The sequence below is a fragment of the Helianthus annuus genome, chromosome 2 (genome assembly GCF_002127325.2).
Source record: "Helianthus annuus cultivar XRQ/B chromosome 2, HanXRQr2.0-SUNRISE, whole genome shotgun sequence".
In the NCBI taxonomy this organism is placed as follows: Eukaryota; Viridiplantae; Streptophyta; class Magnoliopsida; order Asterales; family Asteraceae; genus Helianthus; species Helianthus annuus.
This window is the reverse complement of record NC_035434.2, coordinates 154,249,528-154,270,966: the sequence shown is the minus strand read 5'-3', so window position 1 is coordinate 154,270,966 and position 21,439 is coordinate 154,249,528. Positions and strand designations below refer to the sequence as shown.

Here is a 21,439-nt window from a genome sequence, read left to right as displayed (position 1 = left end):
CAATGATCCATACGGATCCTTTATATCCCTTTTTACTCTCCTTCTTTCTCAAGCTTCGCCATTCTACACAAACCCTAAAACCAAAGTTGTTCATCAGGTTCTTTCGTTCAATAATCCTTCGTCGCCGCTTTCATTCTTCGTTGTGGCGATCAGAGGTTTGATAAACGTTCAATTCCCCACAAACCCTAAAACCAAAGACGCCATTCATCTTCAATCGTTTTTCGTCGATTCAAGTTTGATAAACAAAGCTATGTTCTAAATTTCATTCATCTATGTTTTTATTGTTACTTTCATTCCTTTTCAATCAAGTATTTGTAGATATTCAATCAAATCTTTGTTGATTCCGATGGTGACGTCGTCAAGAAGATAAGTGCACCGGTGAGGAACTGTTTTGGAACGGACGGGAATGTGTGATTAAGGCATATCACTTTCTTGTGGATCTAGGTCAAAAGGATGAAAAATCTCAGGTATATTTTGGTAATTTTACAGATATTAAAAATCTCAATAGTTAATTTTTTTTCACTCTGATTCATAATGTACAATTACATCGTTTTATTTTTTCTTAATCCTCTTTTTTCCGTAATGTAACGTGGATATAGTTCCGTGGTGGTTTGTTGTTTATGGCTGTAATCATGGATTTTACAATATTTGTCATGTCTAGATGAAGGATCCTGAACGGGCTTATAAAGGGTGCATTTTGATAGTGATTATAAAAAATTTGTAGAACAAATCCTTCATCTATTTGTGGATGTAAGATTCAGTTAACCAGACTTTGAATGTTAGTATGTTACATAATCTGATTATTTTAAAATAAATAGGTAAGACGACCAATAAGGTCATCTATCTGAACAAAGTAGATGGTTTGTAAAAATGAAGTAAAGTCTCACATTAGCTTAAAGAAAAGGTGAATAATTAACATTATTTTTCCTTTAGATTACCAGTTTCGTTTTAGATGATATGAAACTTATGATTTGGTTACCAAAAGCAGTTTCTTTTATACCCAAACTTTAAACAGACTATTGAGACTTAAGGTGCAATCAGATCACTAATTCCAAAACGCAAATCCAAACACTCTAAAAGTTACGGGGCTTAGTGGCTGTCATTTTAAGAAACTACTTATATTATTACAATGAACTTTTTTTGTCGATGTGAGTTACACAATGCTAATTTGGTCAATTTTTCATCAATTTGGTCAATCAGATCCTCGATTCTGCATTCATTCATTTTTTGTTACCTTTTTTGCTTTATTCCGGCTAGGGTTTCTAGGAGTTTCCTACTTTGCTTTTTGCATTCAGTCATTTTTTGCTTTTTTTTTTTTTTGTCGATGTGAGTTACATTGCATACTCGATCGCAACTATATTTTCTTATGCTGCAGGGAATGATGTAATATTTTGGCTCATAGATAAATATGGCATCAACGATGTTAATGATGCTACTAAGTATTACGAGGTTTGTGTTCGTGCTTTTCACATATTTTAGTTTTGTAGATTTATAGATTTATATCTGCATATTGATTCGTTTGTAATTGTAGATAGTTGTTGAGCGTGGGTTCACAAGAGGACGGAGAACGGCACAAGTTGCAGTTGCTTGCCTTTATGTCGTGTGTCAGTAAGTGATTACTAATATTCCAGTTTTGGTTTTTTTTTTTTTTTTTGGTTTTAACAAGTGATGATAGCTTCTTGGTACAAATCAATCTAATTATATAGAAGATTACAAATTGGATCAACTGCCATGATTGGAAGTACGTTGGTATGTATGTAATAAAACCATTCTTTTTCCCGTTTCTTCATATATCAGAGTATAAGATATATTGTATTCTACTTATTGAAGTTGTAATATTTTAAAGTTATATTCTGAGTTTAACTTGAAAAACGAACAGGTAATCAATCAGACCAGTTGCTTTGGTTTATAACTTTGGTGTAAGGGGAATTTATGAATGTAACTATCAGTGTAAGCATACAATGGAATTACGACACCTTTGGTAGAAAGATAAGGCTGTTGGAGCCTTTTTTAGCTCCTAGCCTTCTACGAACTTGCATCCTTTTGCCATGAAATGGGATATTAGTGGGGTGTTCGGTTTTAGGGTATATATGTTACTGGAAGTTTTATTACAAACCTGTTAAATTTTGCCTGGAAATTGGAACTTAGTGGAGTGCTTGATTTTAAGTTTTTTATACTGTTAAAAGTTTTATCTGGTTGCATTGGGTTATTAGTATGGTAGCATTAAATATTAATAATCGAAGAGGCTGCACATCACATAATCTTTGGGCATATCCTGCCATAAGTTGGAAAACAACATAGTTTGGCTTCTTTAATTTTATTCAGTGTAGTTTGTAAAATATCTTTCTTCACATTGTAGTTGTTTTTCTGCTAATTGCTAAACTATCAAATTGTGTGTTTTTATAGCTGTCATGGCTGCTTTAATCACTTACCATGTAAGTTTTGATAACAGTGTTTTGTTAGCACATCTTATTCCTAAATCAGCTATTTGATTTGGTGTATCAGAGGTCTCTACTACACATTGAAGTTTGAGCATCTTAATATTAAAGGTTGCAACTACGGGCCTCCTTATGAGTGGCAAGTATACATGTATGTGTCAAACGCTAATTGTTTCAAAAGATGTTTTTAGGTTTTTATTATTTTATAAGGTAATTTGTGCACATTTATAATGCAAAAAGTTCAATGAATGGATGCTATGTTATTCCATTGGTCCGCCACAAGGGCCGACAAGGTGATTTCTACTCTGGTGAGTTTTGGCTTGTTCCTTTTCACTTCTATGACCAGCTTAGTTTTTCTATAGTGTAGCATGAAAAAAATCATCTTTTTCAGACCATGTCTTTGGGATGTTTGGAGTTCATATCAATTCTTGAAAAGCTTCACTCAAAGGGGTAATATATATTACATACCTTACATTTCAAAGCATAATTTATATGCTTATACACCCATAAGGAGCAGAAGGTTCAAACACATCAGTATACTACTAAATTCGGGATAGTTTAGTGGATCTGTTCGTTTGAAAGGGCTTTGATTACTGTTGTTGAGGTAATTTTTCAATGGAATACCTTATAAACATATGGTAAATGATATCTCTGATTGTTGTGTTTTCTTTATTAGGGTTCAAATTGCATATAGATGCTACTTGGTATTACTTCCGGTGATTTTTTCAATTGCAACCTCCGGCCAAGCTTTTTGGTTTGTTTTGTTTCTTTACTTTGTTCGTAAGGCTAATGGTGAGCTTTTCTTCTCATGTTCATTTTTTATTCATGTTTGTTTTATCTATGTTTTGGTTTTGATCAGGTTTGGATCCCGAAGCAAGTGATTAGCAAATACAAATTGCACTTCATTCTTCTCGATATTCAGGTGCGTGTCTTTTATGTTTTAAAATTGTTATCAAGAACCGACAGTGAGATTTATGTGAAGTCTTTAATTATCACAAAATTTGCCACATGTTTGAAGGCTAAAGTGATTGTGGTTGCTATTTTTGTGACAAGTTTGAAGACTGATTTTCATTTACTAAAGGGGATGAAGGGAGCACAAGACTAGATGTGGAAGAACAAACCAACAGGTTTAGTTAATTTTTGTGGTCGATATTTTTAATAATTAATTAATATTGTATATTCCATTTATCTGAACCATTTGTTTCAGTTTCACTTTTTGTTTTGTAGCTATAGAAGACAATCAATTGTACATTTCATTTTTTTGAACCTATGAAGGTTGTGGCATTACTTGACAGTACATTTCTTTATCAAGCCGGCTGTCAAATGGCTGCTAGAAGAGTGGATCTATGTTTTGGTTTTGATCAGGTTTGAATCCCGAAGCAAGTTGATTAACAAATACAAATTGCACTTCACTCTTCTCGATATTCAGGTGTATGTCTTTCAAGTTTTAAATTTGTTATCAAGAATCAGCTTTGAGAACATCATATTTTACCATTTCTTTTAACTTCTCTTCACTTTTTATCCAATTTTAAATTCTTTTTAGAAATATTTAAAATCCTTTTTAGAAATAGTATGATTAAATTTTATCCGTAATCAGTTTGTTTATTTAGTTAGATATAGATACATATGTGATTTTACATTTAATCCAATTAGTGGTTGTCTTAAGATCCATTAAAGTTTTAAGTGATTTGTGGGTTTTTAGTGGTGTACCGGAAATAGTATAATAGTGATCTAAAGTTTACAACAAGAAAACGTTTACCAAACCGAATTAAAAATTTATGGTGGAGAAAGGGGAAAGATGATACTTTAGAGGTTAAAAATGTTATTTTTATACTTTTATTTGTTCTAAATTAAATTTTCCTACCCGTATCTGGCTGTCCGAGTTTGGCCCCTGGTCTTCAGCACTCCGAGGTTGGATTACAAGTGTGGCATGCTCACTGTGGCCCTCCGTGTTTGTTGGCTTTGGCTCCGGGTTTGTTGTAGAATAAAGTTGGTTTCTTACATCGTTTGGTTTTTGTATTTGCTTCTTATATGACTAATATACCCTTCATTCAAGGTTGCATAATATACATGGAAGAAAGTAGAATAAAGTTGATTTCTTACATTGTTTGGTTTTTGTATTTGCTTCTTATATGATCTTGATTTTTTACAACTAATTATGTGTTTCTTTTGTGATAAGAGCACTTACCAGGAAACTAAACATACAAGTGGCAAACATGATTGGAATATGTAGTCACGTCCCATGTCTTTGTTGAGTGCTAAGAACATGCAATTAATTGGTATGCTTCAACGCTGTATTCCTATATTATGTGTATCCAATTACTTAGCTGCAATATGATTGCTTATTTCATTTCTTCATAAGTGCTTTGGCTTAACCGGTACCGTATCGCATAGCATAGGGGTGCACATGTAAAGAAAAGGAAGGAGACGTCCCATGGAAAAAAAAAGTGTTATTTTATGGCAAATAACGTTTGAAAACATGTCTTTTAATTTCAACATTGGTGCCGCATAGTATTGACACCAAATTTTAACTTATTTATTTAAACACTTAATAACGTTTGAAACCATGTCTTTTAATTTATTTAATGACGAAATTAGATTATAATTTTTTTTTAACAGTAATTTACTCTATTTTAAATTAAACAAAGTAATATCATTCCACACGAAAAAGGGCAATTACAAAGCAATGGTAGGTAGTCGGGCAACAAGTTGATTATAAATTGATTTTTTCTGCCTGGGAAGTTCCCGGGTTATAAAGATTCACAACTACATGGTATATTTTTATTAATTAATATATATAGATGTATGTTATTTTTTAGATATAAAGATTCACAACCCGGGAGTATTCCCGGTTGATAAACTAGTTGTAGGTATATATAATAACAATTTTGACAAGGCAAATACATACTCTAGTTATTGGAAATACGAATGCTTATAGTTGCCACATAAATGCTTTCACGTTATCACTCTTTCTGAAATTTCATATAACTATATCATTGTAGAAATTTCAAGTGAACACACCATGCATGAATGCAAGCTTATACAATTAAACATTAGTTATATCTAGATATCGCCTGATCTCTTGGCAAATTCAAGACAATCATTAAGGATCTTCTCGGTACTATATTTGTAAGCAAAACCTTTATCCTCTAGCTTCTTCGATCCCCATTTAATTTCTCTCCCATGTTCTTCTAGACACCTGAAACAAGAAATTCATAATAACTTGGCACATATATATATTTTTATTTATGAATTAGATGCACTTTTACGTCAAAACTTACTCTTTGTTTAATCGCGGGTACATTTTCTGATAATACTTTGCAATATCTGCACTTGTTACATACGAGCTAGCACATAAGAACCTTCCATTAACCGAAGGCGTCTCTGCACAAAATATATGTGCTCGACAAATGTCCTCGATGTGCACAATTGGAATTTTCCCTAGCAATTCTTCTAAGTACCTTAGTGATTGGTAATTTGTGCAATTGTTGGCAATTTGCGATATGAACATCAACACAGTGACTGTTGGGTATGGTAGACGTCCTCTACCACCCACGAGCCCACAACTTAATGTCACTACCTCCAACTCATTCACCGTCTCTTCCTCAATTTTCAGTATTTCTCGCTCTGATTTTGTTTTGGAGTTTGTGTAATCCTAGGGTAAACATAGGCAAAAGAATTTTAAAAATATTAAGAAAATTAAAAGGATAGCACATATAAATCCAATGATAAAATGCCAAAATCGTTACCAAGTTTAGGTCACTTTTGTCACTTCGGTCCAAAAATGAAACCTTTTGTATCCGGGTCCCTGAGGTTTCATTTTTGTTGTCATTTCCATCCAATTGGCAAACCAGGTTACAAATGTCTGTCCTTTTTGTCGTTTTCATCATTTAAATGGAGGGTATAATCGTCATTATATGTCTGAACTCATCAGGAACTCCATCATTTAAATATTTAAATGAGGAAAACAACAGAAATGACAGAAATTTCTAATCCAGTTTTCCAATTGGATGGAAATGGCAACAAAATGAAACCTCGGGTACCCAGATATAAAATATTTTATTTTTGGACTGAAAGTGACATAAACTCAGGGACCATTTTGGCATTTTACTCTTAGATAAAAGTAAAACCTCTAAGAAATCATTTGTGTAAGGGACATTGAGATGAGGAGATGTCCAACAACTTTCATCCATGGTAGTCTTATAACCGCTCGCATCATCTTTTAAAGGCGAAGCCGCAACAACAGAAGCAGTGTAGATGAGGCGCTTCACTGTCCTCGACTTTTTGCAAGCATCAATGATCTCTTTCACCGCATTAACAGCCGCCTCAACAAAATTATTGTACTGTAAATATGTAACATAATCAGAAAAATGAGATTTAAACCTTTTTTGGGCATTGGAAATCTTGATTAATGGTTACAATTTCAAGAATGTTACACCTTGTAGCCAGTTGTGTGTTGCATGGGGGTTGCAACATGGAAAACATAGACACAACCTTGTATTGCCTTTTCGAACTCTTTTGGCTTGTAAATATCAGCTTCAAACAAATGAAGCCTTTCTTGTGCCCATGGAAAACTTTTCAAAAGTCCCACCTTTGATTCATCACCTACCATGAAAATAATATCAACTGAATAGGTGCGTGCATCTTTCAACTAGGGCTGTCCAAAAAGCTCGCGGCTCGAAGCTCGCTTGGAAATAGCTGGCTCGATATGGCTCGGTTTGAAACTGAGTCGAGCCAGCTTGGTTAGAAAGTGAGCCAAGCTCGACTCGGCTCGTAACGAAACGGAATGGCTCGGTTTGGCTCACTTGGTAGCTCGGCTCAGCTTAGCTCAGATTATTTTACGTTTAATATTTTTTGTTTTATATACATTATAATGTGAAATTGTAAACTACAATATTCCTTAACATGCGAAGAGTACGCGAGAAAATTATAACATGCGTAATTATTTTTATAACATGCGTGATTAGAGTTTACCTGGCCCATTCGTGATTTCTGATTTTGTTCATGCGTGATTTCTAGTTTTGTTCATGTGTGATTATGTGTTTTTGTTCATGCATGATTAGGGTTTGATTTTTATAACATGCGTGATTTAATATCGTACGCATCACATGTTAAGGAATATTGTATGTTAACCTTTCCCACATTATAATATATTACAAAAAAAAAAAAAACTGATGTATTTAGAGTGTAATTTGACATCTATGATATATTTAAAGGTTGATTACTATGCTCATAAACTTATATTGTATTTCGTTGAATCGTGTTGTTGAACTTGATTTTGGCCTTTATTGTATTAGGTTTAGCTTATTTTGAATCTATTCTTTTGACTTATTGAATAATATTTAGAATACTGAGAGCTATCTTTTAATTTTTCTTTTTAAAACTGAGCCAAACCAAGCTAGCTCGGTTTAAAACCAAGCCGAGCCCATTTTCAGCTCGGTTTCAAATCCGATCCGAAATAAATACAAGAGTAAACTGCCATTTTGGTCCCTGAGGTTTGGTCACTTTTGCCACTTTAGTCCAAAATTCAAACCTTTTGCATCTGGGTCCCTGTGGTTTTAGTTTTATTGTCATTTTGGTCCAAAAGTGAAATCAGGTGATATTTGTCTTATAAAATCCTGCTATTTTGTCATTTTCCTCGGGGACAAAATGGTCATTTTGATAAGATAGCAGGATGGTTAGGAAAAATGGTCATTTTCGTCAGGGGCAAAATGGTCAGGAAAATGACAAAATAGCAGGATTTTATAAGACAAATATGACATGATTTTATTTTTGGACCAAAATGGCAATAAAACTGAAACGACAAGGACCCAGATGCAAAAGATTTGAATTTTGAACTAAAGTGGCAAAAGTGACCAAACCTCAGGGACCAAAATGACAGTTTACTCTAAATACAAATATAAAGAAAACAAAGGTTATGTACCCAGGTTTCTTAGAGTAGCATGGACAGTGTAACCATTTTGAAGAAGTGAGTGAACTAGAGCTGAACCAATGTAACCTGCACCTCCAGTCACACAAACCTTGCAATTTCCTTCACTCCTCATTTTCTGATTAAAACAAACAAACCCTTAAAATGATTATGATAAGCGGGAAATGCGAAGCATATTTAAAGTTGAAAAAACATACCATGGAATCATATTAATTAAATATGAAAATTCAAAGTCCTATTTTTTATTTTTATTTTTTTTAACTTCAACTGAGCGGTTGTTAAGAAATGCTGCCGCTTTGCTCACTTGGGTGGGTTGTTATAAAATGCCGCCGTTTTGCTTACCAATTTTTATTTTTAATTTTTTTTATCTTTTTATTTTTTATCATTTTAATATTATAACTAGTTTTGAGCATATTTTGTTTTTAGAGTTAAATGTCATTTTAGTTCTTGTGGTTTGGGCCATTTTGTCAGCTTAGTCCAAAGGTTTCATTTTTCGCATGTGGGTCCAAAAAGGTTTCACCGTTGTCATTTTAGTCCACTGAGTTAACTTCATTCATTATATTATTTCTGTTAACGAGAAAAGCAATTCGGTCATTTTATATGGCTGAATCGTCTTTCTAGTTCACATAATTACATATAAAATGACCGAATTGTCCTCCTTGTTAACAGAAAAAATGGATAAAGTTAACCCAGTGGACTAAAATGGCAACGGTGAAACCTTTTTGGACCCATAACCGAAAAATGAAACCTTTGAACTAAACTGACAAATTAACCCAAACCACATAGACTAAAATAGCATTTAACTCTTGTTTTTATCTAGCTCGGAATCATTGGTTCCTGAGCCATGTATTCTCCCGTCTTGGTTGGAAATGTTCCGTGTTCGATGGAAGGGTAGTTAGTGGCTAAGATGTTGATCGATTCCATCATTTAACTGGTTGCGCTTCTCTTTAATCTTGTTCCCTTAAGATATGATCTTTATAAAATCAATTGATGTTGTTTACACTTTTAGATATTCTAATAATATAACGAATGGCTTATAGATCTGAATATGCCGTTGCGACGTTCTTGTTATCATCAATGTTTCAATAAGTTTGTAAAAAATTGAACGGATTACATATAACTATTTTTTACCAATGGGGTGGTGGTCTATTAGGAAAGACAAAACCTTTAAACACTAGAGTTTGGGAGGGGAGGTCTTGGGTTCAAGTCCCACAAACGACATGGATTAAAAGAAATTTGTCATTAAAAAAATATGTTACTGTTTTTTTGTTCTATAGCGTGACGAACCGAACCGAACCGTACAGTCCTCACAACTTTGATAGCGGTACCAATATTCGTTTTTATGGTATCTTGTAAATTATGTTCTGATTCTAGTTAAATAATGTTGAAAGTGGAGTTGTATTCAATATATACTGTTTATTTATTATATGCTATAACAAGTGAGGTTAACGTACTGTTGTCGTGACGAACAACTGATTCTGGCCGAACAACATCAATACTCGTGACGAATAATTGATTCCGGCCGAACAACAGCAATACCGGTATCGATACTATTAGAAGCGTTACCGATATCAATTATTATTATTATGATTTTCGATCAATGTATACACTTGCAACTCCCAAACAAACTTCTATTTTTTGTTATCTTTTCTACACTACAAACAATTTCGGTCAAAACGCGATATGATGAAATTAGATGTACACTATTTAATATAAGAGCTGGATTAACTTGTTCAACTTGGGCTTAAGTATACAAGGCTCGACGAGCCTAAATGATCTTCACATACAAGGCTCGGGCTCGATTTGTTTCCAGGTTTTTATTGATCCGATCTCAAGTAGCTCATAAGCGACTCGACTTGTTTGCACCCTTAATATACAACTCTAATTAATGAATAAAATGGACCTCACATGAGGGTATTTTTGTGGTTAAATCTGACCAAATAGACCTCACATGAGAGTAAAATGACCAAAATACCCTCATGTGGGGTCCATTTGGTCAGATTCAACCACAAAAAATAACTGAGTTAGGGCTAAAGAACATAACTTGCAAGGGTTTGCAAACATCGAGTACGTTTTCTGTAATTATTGAAAATAAAGGACACAGTTTGCAATAAGTGACATATATAAAGGACGATTTTTATAATTTACTCTAAAAAAAATCAACTAATTCACCATAAACGATCCTATTTGACAATAATTGAAGATCATTGGCTATAATTTTTTTAGTTATAGGGTTATCCCGATGAATTCTATAAATCACAAAAATAATTACACGAGTGTACCAGGATGACACACTAGGACTAGACTTGACATACCAAGTCTAGACACAACCAAAAACCAACATCCCAAACAACCAAACAAATCATTGGCTATAATTGACAATAACTCGAACCACGTTACCACTAGTTACCTTAATTTACTAATTAACCAATAATCACCCTAAATAATCGTAAATGACTAATAAATACCCTAACAATTTAGTCTATAATGGTCTTTTTTTTGTAAGGCTCCAAATCTCCAAACCCTAGAGACCTCACAATTGGATCCAAAAATCAAATCATAGCAAGAATCCATACATTCGCAGTGGAATAAATATTTAAGGTTATCCAGTACATTAAGTTTAAACAAAACAATTAAAGTGATAATAGGTCAACTAAGGGCATTATGATCCCATACTTCAAGGTAGGGTAGCATTCATGCGAAGTGACATCCTATCAAACATCAATATATGTTTAGGTGACACCCCAAAGTTTTATAAATAAGGGAAAAATAAGGTTTGTGGGGTTTTTATGTTTAAAAGGGTAATTAGGGGAAAAAAAAAAGAAACCCATGGAGGAGTTTGGGCCACTAAACCCTTCCTCGTCTCACAATTGTCATCTTCACCAAATTGCTAGAGAGAAAGTGGAGTTAAGGAAGAGAATCGAAAACAAGGAATTCAGATTCTCTTTCTCAACTTCACTTTCTCTCTAGCAATTTGGTGAAGAAAACAAGGAATTCAGCTTTGGAAGCTTGGAATCAATTGCTGAATGTTTGGGGATAATCATGACATCATCATGCTTCAAATCCAGATAACAATCGGCCTTAAATATATATGTGATTACAGAGGTTTTGGGTTTTTTTTTTTTTGGGGGGAAAACTTGGGTTATTTTAGCATAAATATTGATTATGGAAGTTAAACAAATGATTTGGAGATAAAAATGTGATTTCGGGTTTTACCATGTTCTTCCCAGTGACTTTGTTCGTACATGGCGACTTTGTCGGGTTGGGGTTGAAAATGAAGTGCATAGACACTAAAAAGTGCCACTAAGTGGCATAACAAAAGCGCCACTAACAACCCTCGCAGGAGTGAGCGGCACACAAAAAAGTGTCACTAGAAGCGGTGCCCACTAAAGCCTTTACTTTGTCAATTTTCAAAACCATTCAATAGTCAAACCGACCAGTTGACCGACCTACTTAAACCAAGCGGTTTACTTTGTCGTTTTTCAAAACCATAGTTAGCGATCAGACAAACAATTCTTATGTGATTTATCATTTATGGTTTAAGATTTAATAAGTATATAGTTTATATGTAATCTTTGTACAAGTATTTAATTTCTTAGATAAAAAAAAACTAAGAGTGAGTATACTATAATTTTTCATCTATTTGGTCTGTCTAAAATAATACTAAAATAGCACTAACAGGGGCGGACCTAGGTAGAGCCGTGGAGGGGGCACTCCTTAAAAAAGTTTTTAGTGTATTTTCTAGTTAAAAATCTCGTTCGCACCCTTTGAAAGTTTTGTTAAACCCCTTGTTGCACCCCTTGAAAATAATTTATAGGTCCGCGAATGATTATACCACCGCCGCCTTCCTACAACGATATTAGTTGTTTGGACTAAAAATGAAACAAACCCTAAAACTATTAAACAGTAGTATGGTGTGGGGGGGGGGGGGGGCTTAAAAAGGTTTTTAGTGTATTTTTTAGGTTTTTAGTGTATTTTCTAGGTAAAAAATCTTGATCACACCCTTTAAAAGCTTAGTTGAACCCCTCATTCGTATCCCTTGAAAATATTTTTTTTTGAGTCCACCACTGACTATACCATTGTCCCCTTCCTACAATGATACTAATTGTTTGGAATGAATTTGAAACAAACTCTGAAATTATTGGACTCTATTAATAAATAAACTATTAAACTAAGGGTGTACGGGGTGGGTGCGGGAAACTAGGGCGGGCATATCGTGTATACTCGTACACGATAAGACACGATACACGAAATCCCATACACGAACACGACACGATAACTTATCGTGTCCTTTTTTTCAAACACGAACACGAACACGACACGATATACACGAAAATTACCTGTTAATACCTGTTAACACGACTGTTATACACGAAAATTATCTGTTAATACCTGTTAACACGAATAAAAACACGAACATGACATGCTATCTGAGAGTTACAGAGGGAGTTCAGGGTTTTATTTTTTTTAATTGAATGAGGAATGTAAATAGAAAGGAATTAAGGAACCCACACGCACATGGCTGATGAGTTTTATTTAATTTAATTTCTTATCGTATACTAATAGGTATTAACAGGTAAACATGTATTTAACCTGTTTATACACGAAAATTAACAGGTAATCTCGTGTCTAGCTGTTTGGTACACGATACCTGTTAAGGCCATACACGATACCTGTTAACTTCGTGTAGGTTCGTGTCATGTATTCGTGTATTCGTGTAAAATTGCCAGCCCTACGGGAAACGCATCGGTAAACTAGTTTACCGTCAGGGAACATCGGCGCCGAGATAGTTTACCGCGAGAGTGGAGTTTGTATCGGTGAGTCTTTACCGCGTGAGGGGAGGCATTTTTGACCGTTGGGGATATTTTATAAACGGCTTTATAGCCGTTAACTCATTAAAAAAATAATTTGTTCATCACTTTAAATTCCACTTATCCATCTCATTTTTCACCCGATTTACATACTCACAATCTCAAATTTTTCATATACTATGGATAGACAAAACAAGGGTGATGGCAAAAAAAAATTTCGGGTTCCGATTCGAAGGCGATGGGGCACGACTCGCAAAGTAGACGAGACAGATCGAGTGGTTCAAGTGTGCCATTTCAATCACAACTCAGTTATTCCTCACGCTCTCAACCTCCATATTTTTACCCCCAGACTACACAACCGGGTTTCTACAACACCCAACCCCAACCAATTTTCCATCACAATTATTTTCACTCCCACACAGGTCCCACGATGGTTGCACCTGGTTTGTATGAATATCCTATGGATGCCCAAAACTCTTTTGACTCGTTTTCTTATCGGAATCCACCAACTCAATCACCAAGAGATATTGTTGAACACATGCCTTCTGATATACGATGATAACGATAAAGAAGAAGAATTTTTGCTCGAGACTCAAAACTTAGATGAAGACGAAAATGAAGATTATGTCGAAGAAGAAGAACTTGAAGCCGAAGATGAACCGAAAGGAAATGGGGTAAGGCGGATCGTTAAAATTGGACGAAGACACAAGAAGAGGCATTAGCCAAGACATATGTTCATTGTAGTTTAAACAAGACAAAAGGCAATCAACAAAAATCTGATATTTATGGAAAAAAAGTTCCCGAACATTACAATGCAACGGTTGGAGGAAGTACCCGAACCTTTCATCAAACCTATGCAAGGAAAGTTGAACTTATTCAACGATTTTTGGTATCGAGAGGTGGCGAGATCACTTTTGTTTGATAAGGATTTGAAGACGTTTAACAGGCCACACGACAATGTTTCACCGGGGATGTTGGAAATCATACTAGCCCGAAAACACAAGATCACAAAAAAAAAAATATCTGGCCATGCAATTTCTATTTTTTTATGGTTTTAATTTATTTTACTTGTTTTAATTTTATGTATTGTCTTTTTTCAATTTAGTTTAATGTAATGTCTTTATTTAATTAATGCCATTTATATTTATTTATCTTGTTTAAATACATAATTTAAATTAGAGTAAACTGTCAAAATGGTCCCTAAGGTTTGGTCACTTTTACCACTGTAGTCCAAAACTCAAACCTTTTGAATCTGTGTTCCTGTGGTTTTAATTTTGTTACCATTTTCATCAAAAATCAAAATCTGGTCAGATTTTTCTATTAACATCCAGTTTTTTTGTCTTTTTCCTCCCTTTTAATGAAGGGCAAAATGGTCTTTTAACGTTTTATTTTAACAAATTAAAAAAATATGACAATTTTGCTCTTCAATAAAAGGGAGGAAAAAGACAAAAAAAAAATCTCACCAGATTTTGCTTTTAGATGAAAATGGCAACAAAATTGAAATAAGAGGGACCCAGATTCAAAAGGTTTGAAAGTTTTGGACTAAAGTGGGAAAAGTGATGAAATCTCAGGGACCATTTTGGTAGTTTACTCTTTAAATTAAAAAAATAGTTTACCTCTGCCCAAGAGAGGTGACCATCGCTTATGTTTTTTTTGGCAAAAAGAGAGTTAAAGAAAGGAGTTGACATGGCAAGAGATGATTCGATGGGTAGAAAGTTTACCTATTCTCATCTTATTTTATAGAAAGAGTAAATTACAAAAACAAAAGTCATTTATGTTGACACCTGATTGCAAACTATGTCATTCATTTTCAATAAGTACAAAAAACGTACTCGATGTTTGCAAACCCTTGCACGTTATGTCCTTTAGCCATAACTCAGTTAGTTTTCATGGTTAAATCTGACCAATTGGACCTCACATGAGGGTATTTTGGTCATTTTACCTTAAATACTAAAATATATAATCATCCATCGCCCATCACCACCTACCCCCACCGGCCACCACCACTTGCTGCCACCAACACCACCCGCCTGCCACCACCACCAGACTCAAATCAAAATCCACCAAACTCAAATCAAACTCAACACCTGCTATCATTGTATACACTCCCCACCAAACTCAAATCAAAATCCAAAACCCAATTCCATTTACAATCTTTATAACATACCTAAATAATCAAAACCTAAGTTATACCCGATTCAATCAAACCCACAATAAAACCCCCCTCGATTGTTCAAGAAAACATAAAGACCAGTCACCACCGATCAAGCACCTCGCCACCGATCTACTATCTAAAGGCCACAACCACTAGGTCTGACTCAGCCACCCACAACCGCCACGACCACCACCGATCTGTTTTCTAAAGGCCACAACTATGAGATCTATCTCAACTACCACTGATCTGTGGGTATGCGATGGTGGACTTGAGAGAGAGAGAGAGAGAGAGAGAGAGAGAGAGAGAGAGAGAGAGAGAGGGGGGGGGGGAGAAAGAGATGAGAGAAAGAACAAGTACGCGTGTGCAGCGAGAGAGAGGGACTGAGTGGCCGGATATGCGGGTGCCTGGAGTTATTGATGGTTGAGGGTGGACGACGTTATTGATGGTTGAGGTGGGAGTGGTGGTGGCTAAGGGTGGCGGTGATTGAGCCATGAAAGTTGTGGTTGCAGGTGATTTAAAGGAAAGATAGGTAGAGAGAGTGAGGAGAGAGAGAGAGAAGGGTATATATATGTGTTATATTAATATTTTAAGTTTATATTTTGTTTTGTTTATTAAAATGTTTAGATAAAAGAGTAAAAAGACTAAAATACCCTTGTGTTACCTAATTTAAAAATAAAAATTAATTGGGTTAGGGCTAAATGACATAACGTGCAAGACTTTGCAAATATCAAGTACGTTTTTTGTAATTATTGAAGATAAATGACATAATTTACAATCTGGTGTTAACATGAAAGACGATTTTTTTGTAATTCTATAGAAATCACATACTTTAGTGAAAAACTAATGAAACTTCAAACTCCCCCCAAAGTGTACCATTTTTCATTTTCAAACACAGGAAGCACGTGAGTTTCAGCCCCTTCTTCAACACTATCATGTGCACCTGCAACTTCCATGAGTCAATAAATTACTCTTTCCTCTGAAATCTTCTCAATCTTCACTCACTCACTCACACCTTTTAAACTTCTTCATCATCAATCTCCAAACCCCTATTATTTTTCTTCAACCTCAAATCATACAATGTGGCAACTTCTGCTAGCAGCAGCAGTTGCAGCATCTGGGTATGTTGCAAGAAACATTCTTTACAAAGATCACAACAAACCCACAAATCTTTTCTCACATAATCATGATTTACTCACAGATTCACCAAAGAATGCTTCTGAAGAAATGTCACCGGTTTTTAGGTTTTGTAGTGCTTCAAATGGGTCAAAGAATGTAAGGAAGAAGGTGGGGAGGAGTGGTGGAATAAAGGGTTATCGGTTGAATAATGAAAGAAGAGTTGTTAATGTTGATGATGATGGTAAGAAGAAGTTTGGTGTTTGTTTGAAGAAGAGGCGTGTAGGGAGAAATGGGTTTGCAAAGTGTCAGTCTTTTGATGTTAAAGGTAGTTTCTTTCTTTCACCTCTTGGTTTTATGTTTCTTTAAGTTTGATTTCATTATGTAATAGGCTAGACTAATTATAGGGAACTTTGGTTCTGACCTTATTAAAGTGAAATGAAGAAGATGATAGCTATATTATACAGTAGATTTGTGCATCAAGATGTTGTACAATAGGTCTTTTAGGTAGTACATATAGGTTATTTTTAGGGCTGTAAACGAACCAAATGAACACGAACAAGGTCTTGTCGTTAAGGATATAATGTGTTCATGAACGGTTCATGAACACTTACTGAACGAGATTTGTTTGTTCGTGTTCGTTCATTAAGGAAAGAACATGTTCACGAATGGTTGACGAACACAGATAAAATCGGTGAAGACGACAGTAGCTAGAGGTGGATGGTGAGAGGGAGCGGCACTAGACCTTGAAGCCCTAATCGTTGAACGAAGGTCGATAGCATTTTTCGATGTGAATAATGAGAAGGAAAGTGGAGTAGTGCATAAATAAGGTGGAGATAGAGTTTCCTATTTTATTAGTTTGGGTAATGAGATAAACAAAGATTTAAAGAATATAAAAAGTTTGGATAAAATAAATAAATGCTAAAAAAAATTTAATGAACAGCATAAACAAACGAACATGAACGAATGTTCACAAACACGTTACCGAACGCTCACGAGCGTAATTGAACGAACGAGACATCTGTTCGTGTTCGTTCATTTAACTAACCGAACAAAATTTCTTGTTCATGTTCGTTCATTTAACTAACCGAACAAAATTTCTTGTTCATGTTCGTTCATTAATCAAACGAACGAACGTAAACGAACTTCCCGCCGAATGGTTCATGAACTGTTCGCTGAACGTTTGGTTTGTTTGCATCCCTAGTTATTTTGATATTAAACCATATATAGAGCTTATTTATGTCTAAATTTTTGGCAAATGATGCTAGAAACCTTTGAAAAGTGTAAAAAGAATTATATGAATAAATTGCGCCTTGCGTACTAAAAGTGGTGCGTTTTTGCGCCTAGCGCCTCGGCTTGGGACCGTATCGTATCGCCACGTTGAGTCTCACACTTTTTAAATCCAAATGGGTGACTTTCTGAAAGTCTCCACCTAGGCAACCAAAAATGAATCTGTAAGCTCTTTATGGGAATATTGGACAATATTGGTTGTTATGAGCTATTTTAAAGATGAATATATTGTTATCTGTTGTCTCTTTGCCTTTTAGTGCATAACCATCTGTAATTCAGAAAATTTACTGTTTCTGGTTTGTTATAATTGTTATCAGACAAATCATCTTTCGGTTATGGAGTAGGAGTTGGCATAATGTACATGATGTCAGCCGGGAAAGCCGAAATCGAGAGGCTAAATGCAGCAGTAGACGAGACCGCTAAAGTTGTTCAAGAACTAAAAGCTGAAATTTCCAAAAGAAAATCATCCTACGATTCAAAGGTTGAAAATACCGCCAATATCAAACAATCTGTTTCCGAGAAATCCAGTGAGGCGAACAATAATATTGAAGTTTACGGTCTTTCCATAAATGATGAAGGTGAAAATGCAAGCAGCGTTATAACAGAAGAACCGCATAGAGATGTGGTGGAAATGGAGCAATTAGAAGCCGAACTTGAATCCGAGCTTCTAAAGCTTCAAGTGTCCACCACATCGTCTTCTTTTCAGGTATTTTTTTTATAATAAATAGGAATTCGTATATATCGACATATGGTTTATTCAAGGTGGCAAGATGGGATCGGTTCTATAAACAATTTTATTACAAAGTCGATATGAAATTTTAAATAAAACGATTTAGGAGGTTGTATGCAGTTGATGCGATCTCATCACCGCATCATGCACATGGCACGTTATGCGTTCCCGATGCGTGCATTTTTAAACCAGGAGTTTGATCGCTTGTAATTATAAGTCATAAGCAATCTTACTTCATATGTTTGACCATTCTTTTAGGGCTGACAAATCTTGTCTTATCGGGTTTAGCAGGTCTCTAACGACGCGTGTAACACAAGTATTAAACTTGAATACAACTCGTTTAACTACTTTATATCTCATGTTTCACAGTTTTACGTTTTATGTACCAAGAAGAAGAAATGATGGATCCTAACCTCATAATTATATTTATTTTTAAAAAGTAAAAAAATCACGCTGTGTACTTTTTCAGCAAACAGGTCTAACCGTGTCTTATACGGATATCTATTGCCAGCCCTAATTTTTTTTGTTGATGTTTTCAGAACAAAACTACCGCTGAAGATCTTGATTTGGAATATAATCAGGGTAATGGTGTAATGCCATATGAACTTGATCAGAAACTATGCCATTTGTTAATCGAACAGCAGGAAAGTCAAATCGTTGACTTGGAGTCCGAATTGCAACACACTAATTCCAAACTCGTGGAGAAAGAATCTGAGCTCCAAGCATTAAAGGACTGCGTTAAACGCCTCAGTGACTTATCTGTAACATGCCCCTCAGGTACACTTTTGACCTTTCGAGTCAAACTTCTGTATCGCGGTTGTAACCAGATGGTTTTTCTGAAACTGAAACCTTATCTTGTTCAGATGAAGAAACAGAAGGCGCGTTAGATGAAGCTCGTAACAAGATGATATATGGTAACGGAAGATCAATGGCTGGGATCAAAAGGGCAATTGACTTTGATTGAAATGTTGTTGTGCATATGCTAACCTAGCTACATTTTGTTCAATGATAATACTGTACATTTTTAGAAATTTAAATCTTTATCATAGGTATTTGATGATGAGATTTTATGCATGTAAGAGACTTTTTTTTTCTTTTTTACTTATGGTTTTTAAGGAATATTTCATCATTTAAAATTGTGTTTTTGTCGTTGGGGGTGTCATTGTTAAGTAGGCCAATCAACCGTCTATACGGTCTAATGGCGTCTTGATAAGATTTAAAATGGATGATCCAATCATCTATAGTTGTAGATATGCACAAAATGATATTGGAGGGTCATTCAATACTTATTTTAAGTAGAGAAGTGAATAAACACTTGTACATATTGTTTTAAATGTGATACATAAGGTGGTAACTGTTCAAGTGTTCTCATGTTTGCGTTTGCTTCACAATCGAACATAAAAGAAAACACAACTAATGTACATCTCCTAAACATCGTATCATTGTTCACAAAAGTTTTGCAATAGGATCATATGATTTGATTTGTGGTTGAATAAACACTTATACATATTGTTTTAAGTGTGATACATAAGGTAGTAATTGTTCAAGTATTCTCATGTTTGCGTTTGCTTCACAATCAAACATAAAAGAAAACACAACTAATGTACATCTCCTAAACACTGTATCATTGTTCACAAAAGTTTTGCAACAAGATCATATGATTTGATTTGATTCGAGGTTGTAGCAAATGATCTTTAAAAATCTGGTTCCATTGTTCTTCTATGTAAAACTTAAAGAGTTTCTTTGGCCTCTCATACCACCAATATTGTCCGTTTTGCTCACGAAATTGTAGAGTTCTCCTTTCATCCACTAGCAATAAGCCCAAAATGTGTTCGTGATTTAAGAGGTGGGGTTTGCCTTATAAACCAAGAATCTCTACTGGTTACGACCCATGTGGGATTTGCCTAGGGTGTTACAATGATCTATGTTAATCTTTTCTGTATCGTACATGAACAATTCAAAGTACCCACACAAATCACACACTAGGTGAATACATGATAAGTGACATACCCAAAATTATAAGTTATAAAAGTAAATAGAAAGTTTTAGCTATTTAAGATCAAGTCACTTTTAGCCATAGTCAATGAATTTTATTTCACAATGAGTTGTTGATATTCTATAGATAGACAAAGCTTCAAGATCTTGATTAGACAATCGAACTTGATAAAAAAAATGTTATCGAACTTACATGAAAGTCGAATCACTGATTTCGAAATTGCAACACAAAAACTTCAAGCTATTAGAGAAAGAACATGATCTTGTTAAAGTATTGAAGGCCACACGTATTCAAAATTACAAAAACAAAATCAAGTTTTACTTATTTAACCTGTGTATACACAAGACTTTTAACCTAAGATAAAATAAAATAAAATAAAAAATTCAGTTCGACTGACTAAACCAGGTTACTAGTTCAACCGCCAACCTTCCCAACCCGATCGTGTATACTTGATGGACCGTGTTCTCGAGTTCAGTTTAAGCTTTAAAGTTACTTTAAATGGCCGGTCCGATAACATACAAAGAGAATCTCATGTCTGAAATGTACATGTATTCACGAAATTGATATCTTTTTCGTGAAGGGGTCTCACAATTGGTTTTAACTAAATTCACCGGGTGTGGTCCATTGACAAAGACAATACATTTAAAACATATTTGAAGAGGAGGTATTGGGTTCAAATCCCGCACACAACATAAATAAAGAAATTTGCAGTTGAAAAAAAACTAAATTCACCACATTAATTGTATTTCAAGCCATTGATTAGTTTGTCATAAATTTCATAATTAATTTTTTTTTCGCGGCCAACAAATCAATCCCGAGTACTCTCAGGGGCACCCACTGGACAAACGCCTGTACGAGTTTGGGTTTGGCTTGTTTACACCCAGGACCGTCTCTGAAAATCTCAAAAAAGGCCCTTTACTGCGAGATAAAAAAACTACATACATTCAAATCCAGGCAATTGGGCCACAAAATCATAA

General features: G+C 34.8%; 2 protein-coding genes and 1 long non-coding RNA gene across 16 annotated transcripts; 2 read left to right on the top strand and 1 right to left on the bottom strand.

Annotated features, from left to right (window-relative positions):
• Nucleotides 1–4,610, top strand: LOC110924577. 13 transcript variants are annotated; one of them, XR_004882870.1, is made up of 9 exons: nucleotides 2–467; nucleotides 1,376–1,449; nucleotides 1,532–2,435; nucleotides 2,506–2,589; nucleotides 2,679–2,746; nucleotides 2,830–3,042; nucleotides 3,115–3,360; nucleotides 3,492–3,565; nucleotides 3,646–4,610. It is a non-coding gene; the product is annotated as an uncharacterized LOC110924577 (long non-coding RNA). The 13 variants fall into 13 exon arrangements; XR_002584353.2 differs by having other exon boundaries at nucleotides 3–467; nucleotides 1,532–2,589; nucleotides 3,115–3,230; nucleotides 3,298–3,360; XR_002584357.2 differs by having other exon boundaries at nucleotides 4–467; nucleotides 1,532–1,608; nucleotides 1,707–2,746; nucleotides 3,115–3,230; nucleotides 3,298–3,360.
• Nucleotides 4,611–5,501: 891 nt separating this feature from the next.
• On the bottom strand, nucleotides 5,502–8,482 carry LOC110898435 (putative anthocyanidin reductase). Its single transcript, XM_035982649.1, has 5 exons — nucleotides 8,362–8,482; nucleotides 6,877–7,043; nucleotides 6,569–6,781; nucleotides 5,720–6,093; nucleotides 5,502–5,637 (listed from the first exon to the last, which is right to left on the bottom strand). Exons 1-5 carry the CDS (start codon nucleotides 8,480–8,482, stop codon nucleotides 5,502–5,504), a joined length of 1,011 nt encoding a protein of 336 aa, XP_035838542.1.
• Nucleotides 8,483–16,188: 7,706 nt separating this feature from the next.
• On the top strand, nucleotides 16,189–19,587 carry LOC110924603 (protein POLAR LOCALIZATION DURING ASYMMETRIC DIVISION AND REDISTRIBUTION). 2 transcript variants are annotated; one of them, XM_035984821.1, is made up of 4 exons: nucleotides 16,189–16,774; nucleotides 18,054–18,442; nucleotides 19,048–19,243; nucleotides 19,330–19,581. In XM_035984821.1, the coding sequence occupies exons 1-4, from the start codon at nucleotides 16,411–16,413 to the stop codon at nucleotides 19,428–19,430; spliced, it is 1,050 nt and encodes a 349-aa protein (XP_035840714.1). In that variant the 5' UTR covers nucleotides 16,189–16,410; the 3' UTR covers nucleotides 19,431–19,581. The 2 variants fall into 2 exon arrangements, with proteins under 2 accessions (XP_035840714.1, XP_022024290.1); XM_022168598.2 differs by having other exon boundaries at nucleotides 16,192–16,774; nucleotides 19,006–19,243; nucleotides 19,330–19,587.
• Nucleotides 19,588–21,439: the final 1,852 nt, after the last annotated feature.

Excerpts from the sequence above, each read along its gene's own strand:
- LOC110898435 (XM_035982649.1), bottom strand. The coding sequence starts at position 8,482 with ATGAGGAGTGAAGGAAATTGCAAGGTTTGTGTGACTGGAGGTGCAGGT. Across the intron at positions 7,044-8,361 it reads TGCTACTCTAAGAAACCTGG|GTGATGAATCAAAGGTGGGA; the intron begins GTACATAACCTT and ends TTTTCATGGTAG. Across the intron at positions 6,094-6,568 it reads ACACAAATGATTTCTTAGAG|GATTACACAAACTCCAAAAC; the intron begins GTTTTACTTTTA and ends TGTTTACCCTAG.
- LOC110924603 (XM_022168598.2), top strand. The coding sequence starts at position 16,411 with ATGTGGCAACTTCTGCTAGCAGCAGCAGTTGCAGCATCTGGGTATGTT. Across the intron at positions 16,775-18,053 it reads TCAGTCTTTTGATGTTAAAG|ACAAATCATCTTTCGGTTAT; the intron begins GTAGTTTCTTTC and ends AATTGTTATCAG. Across the intron at positions 18,443-19,005 it reads CCACATCGTCTTCTTTTCAG|AACAAAACTACCGCTGAAGA; the intron begins GTATTTTTTTTA and ends TGATGTTTTCAG.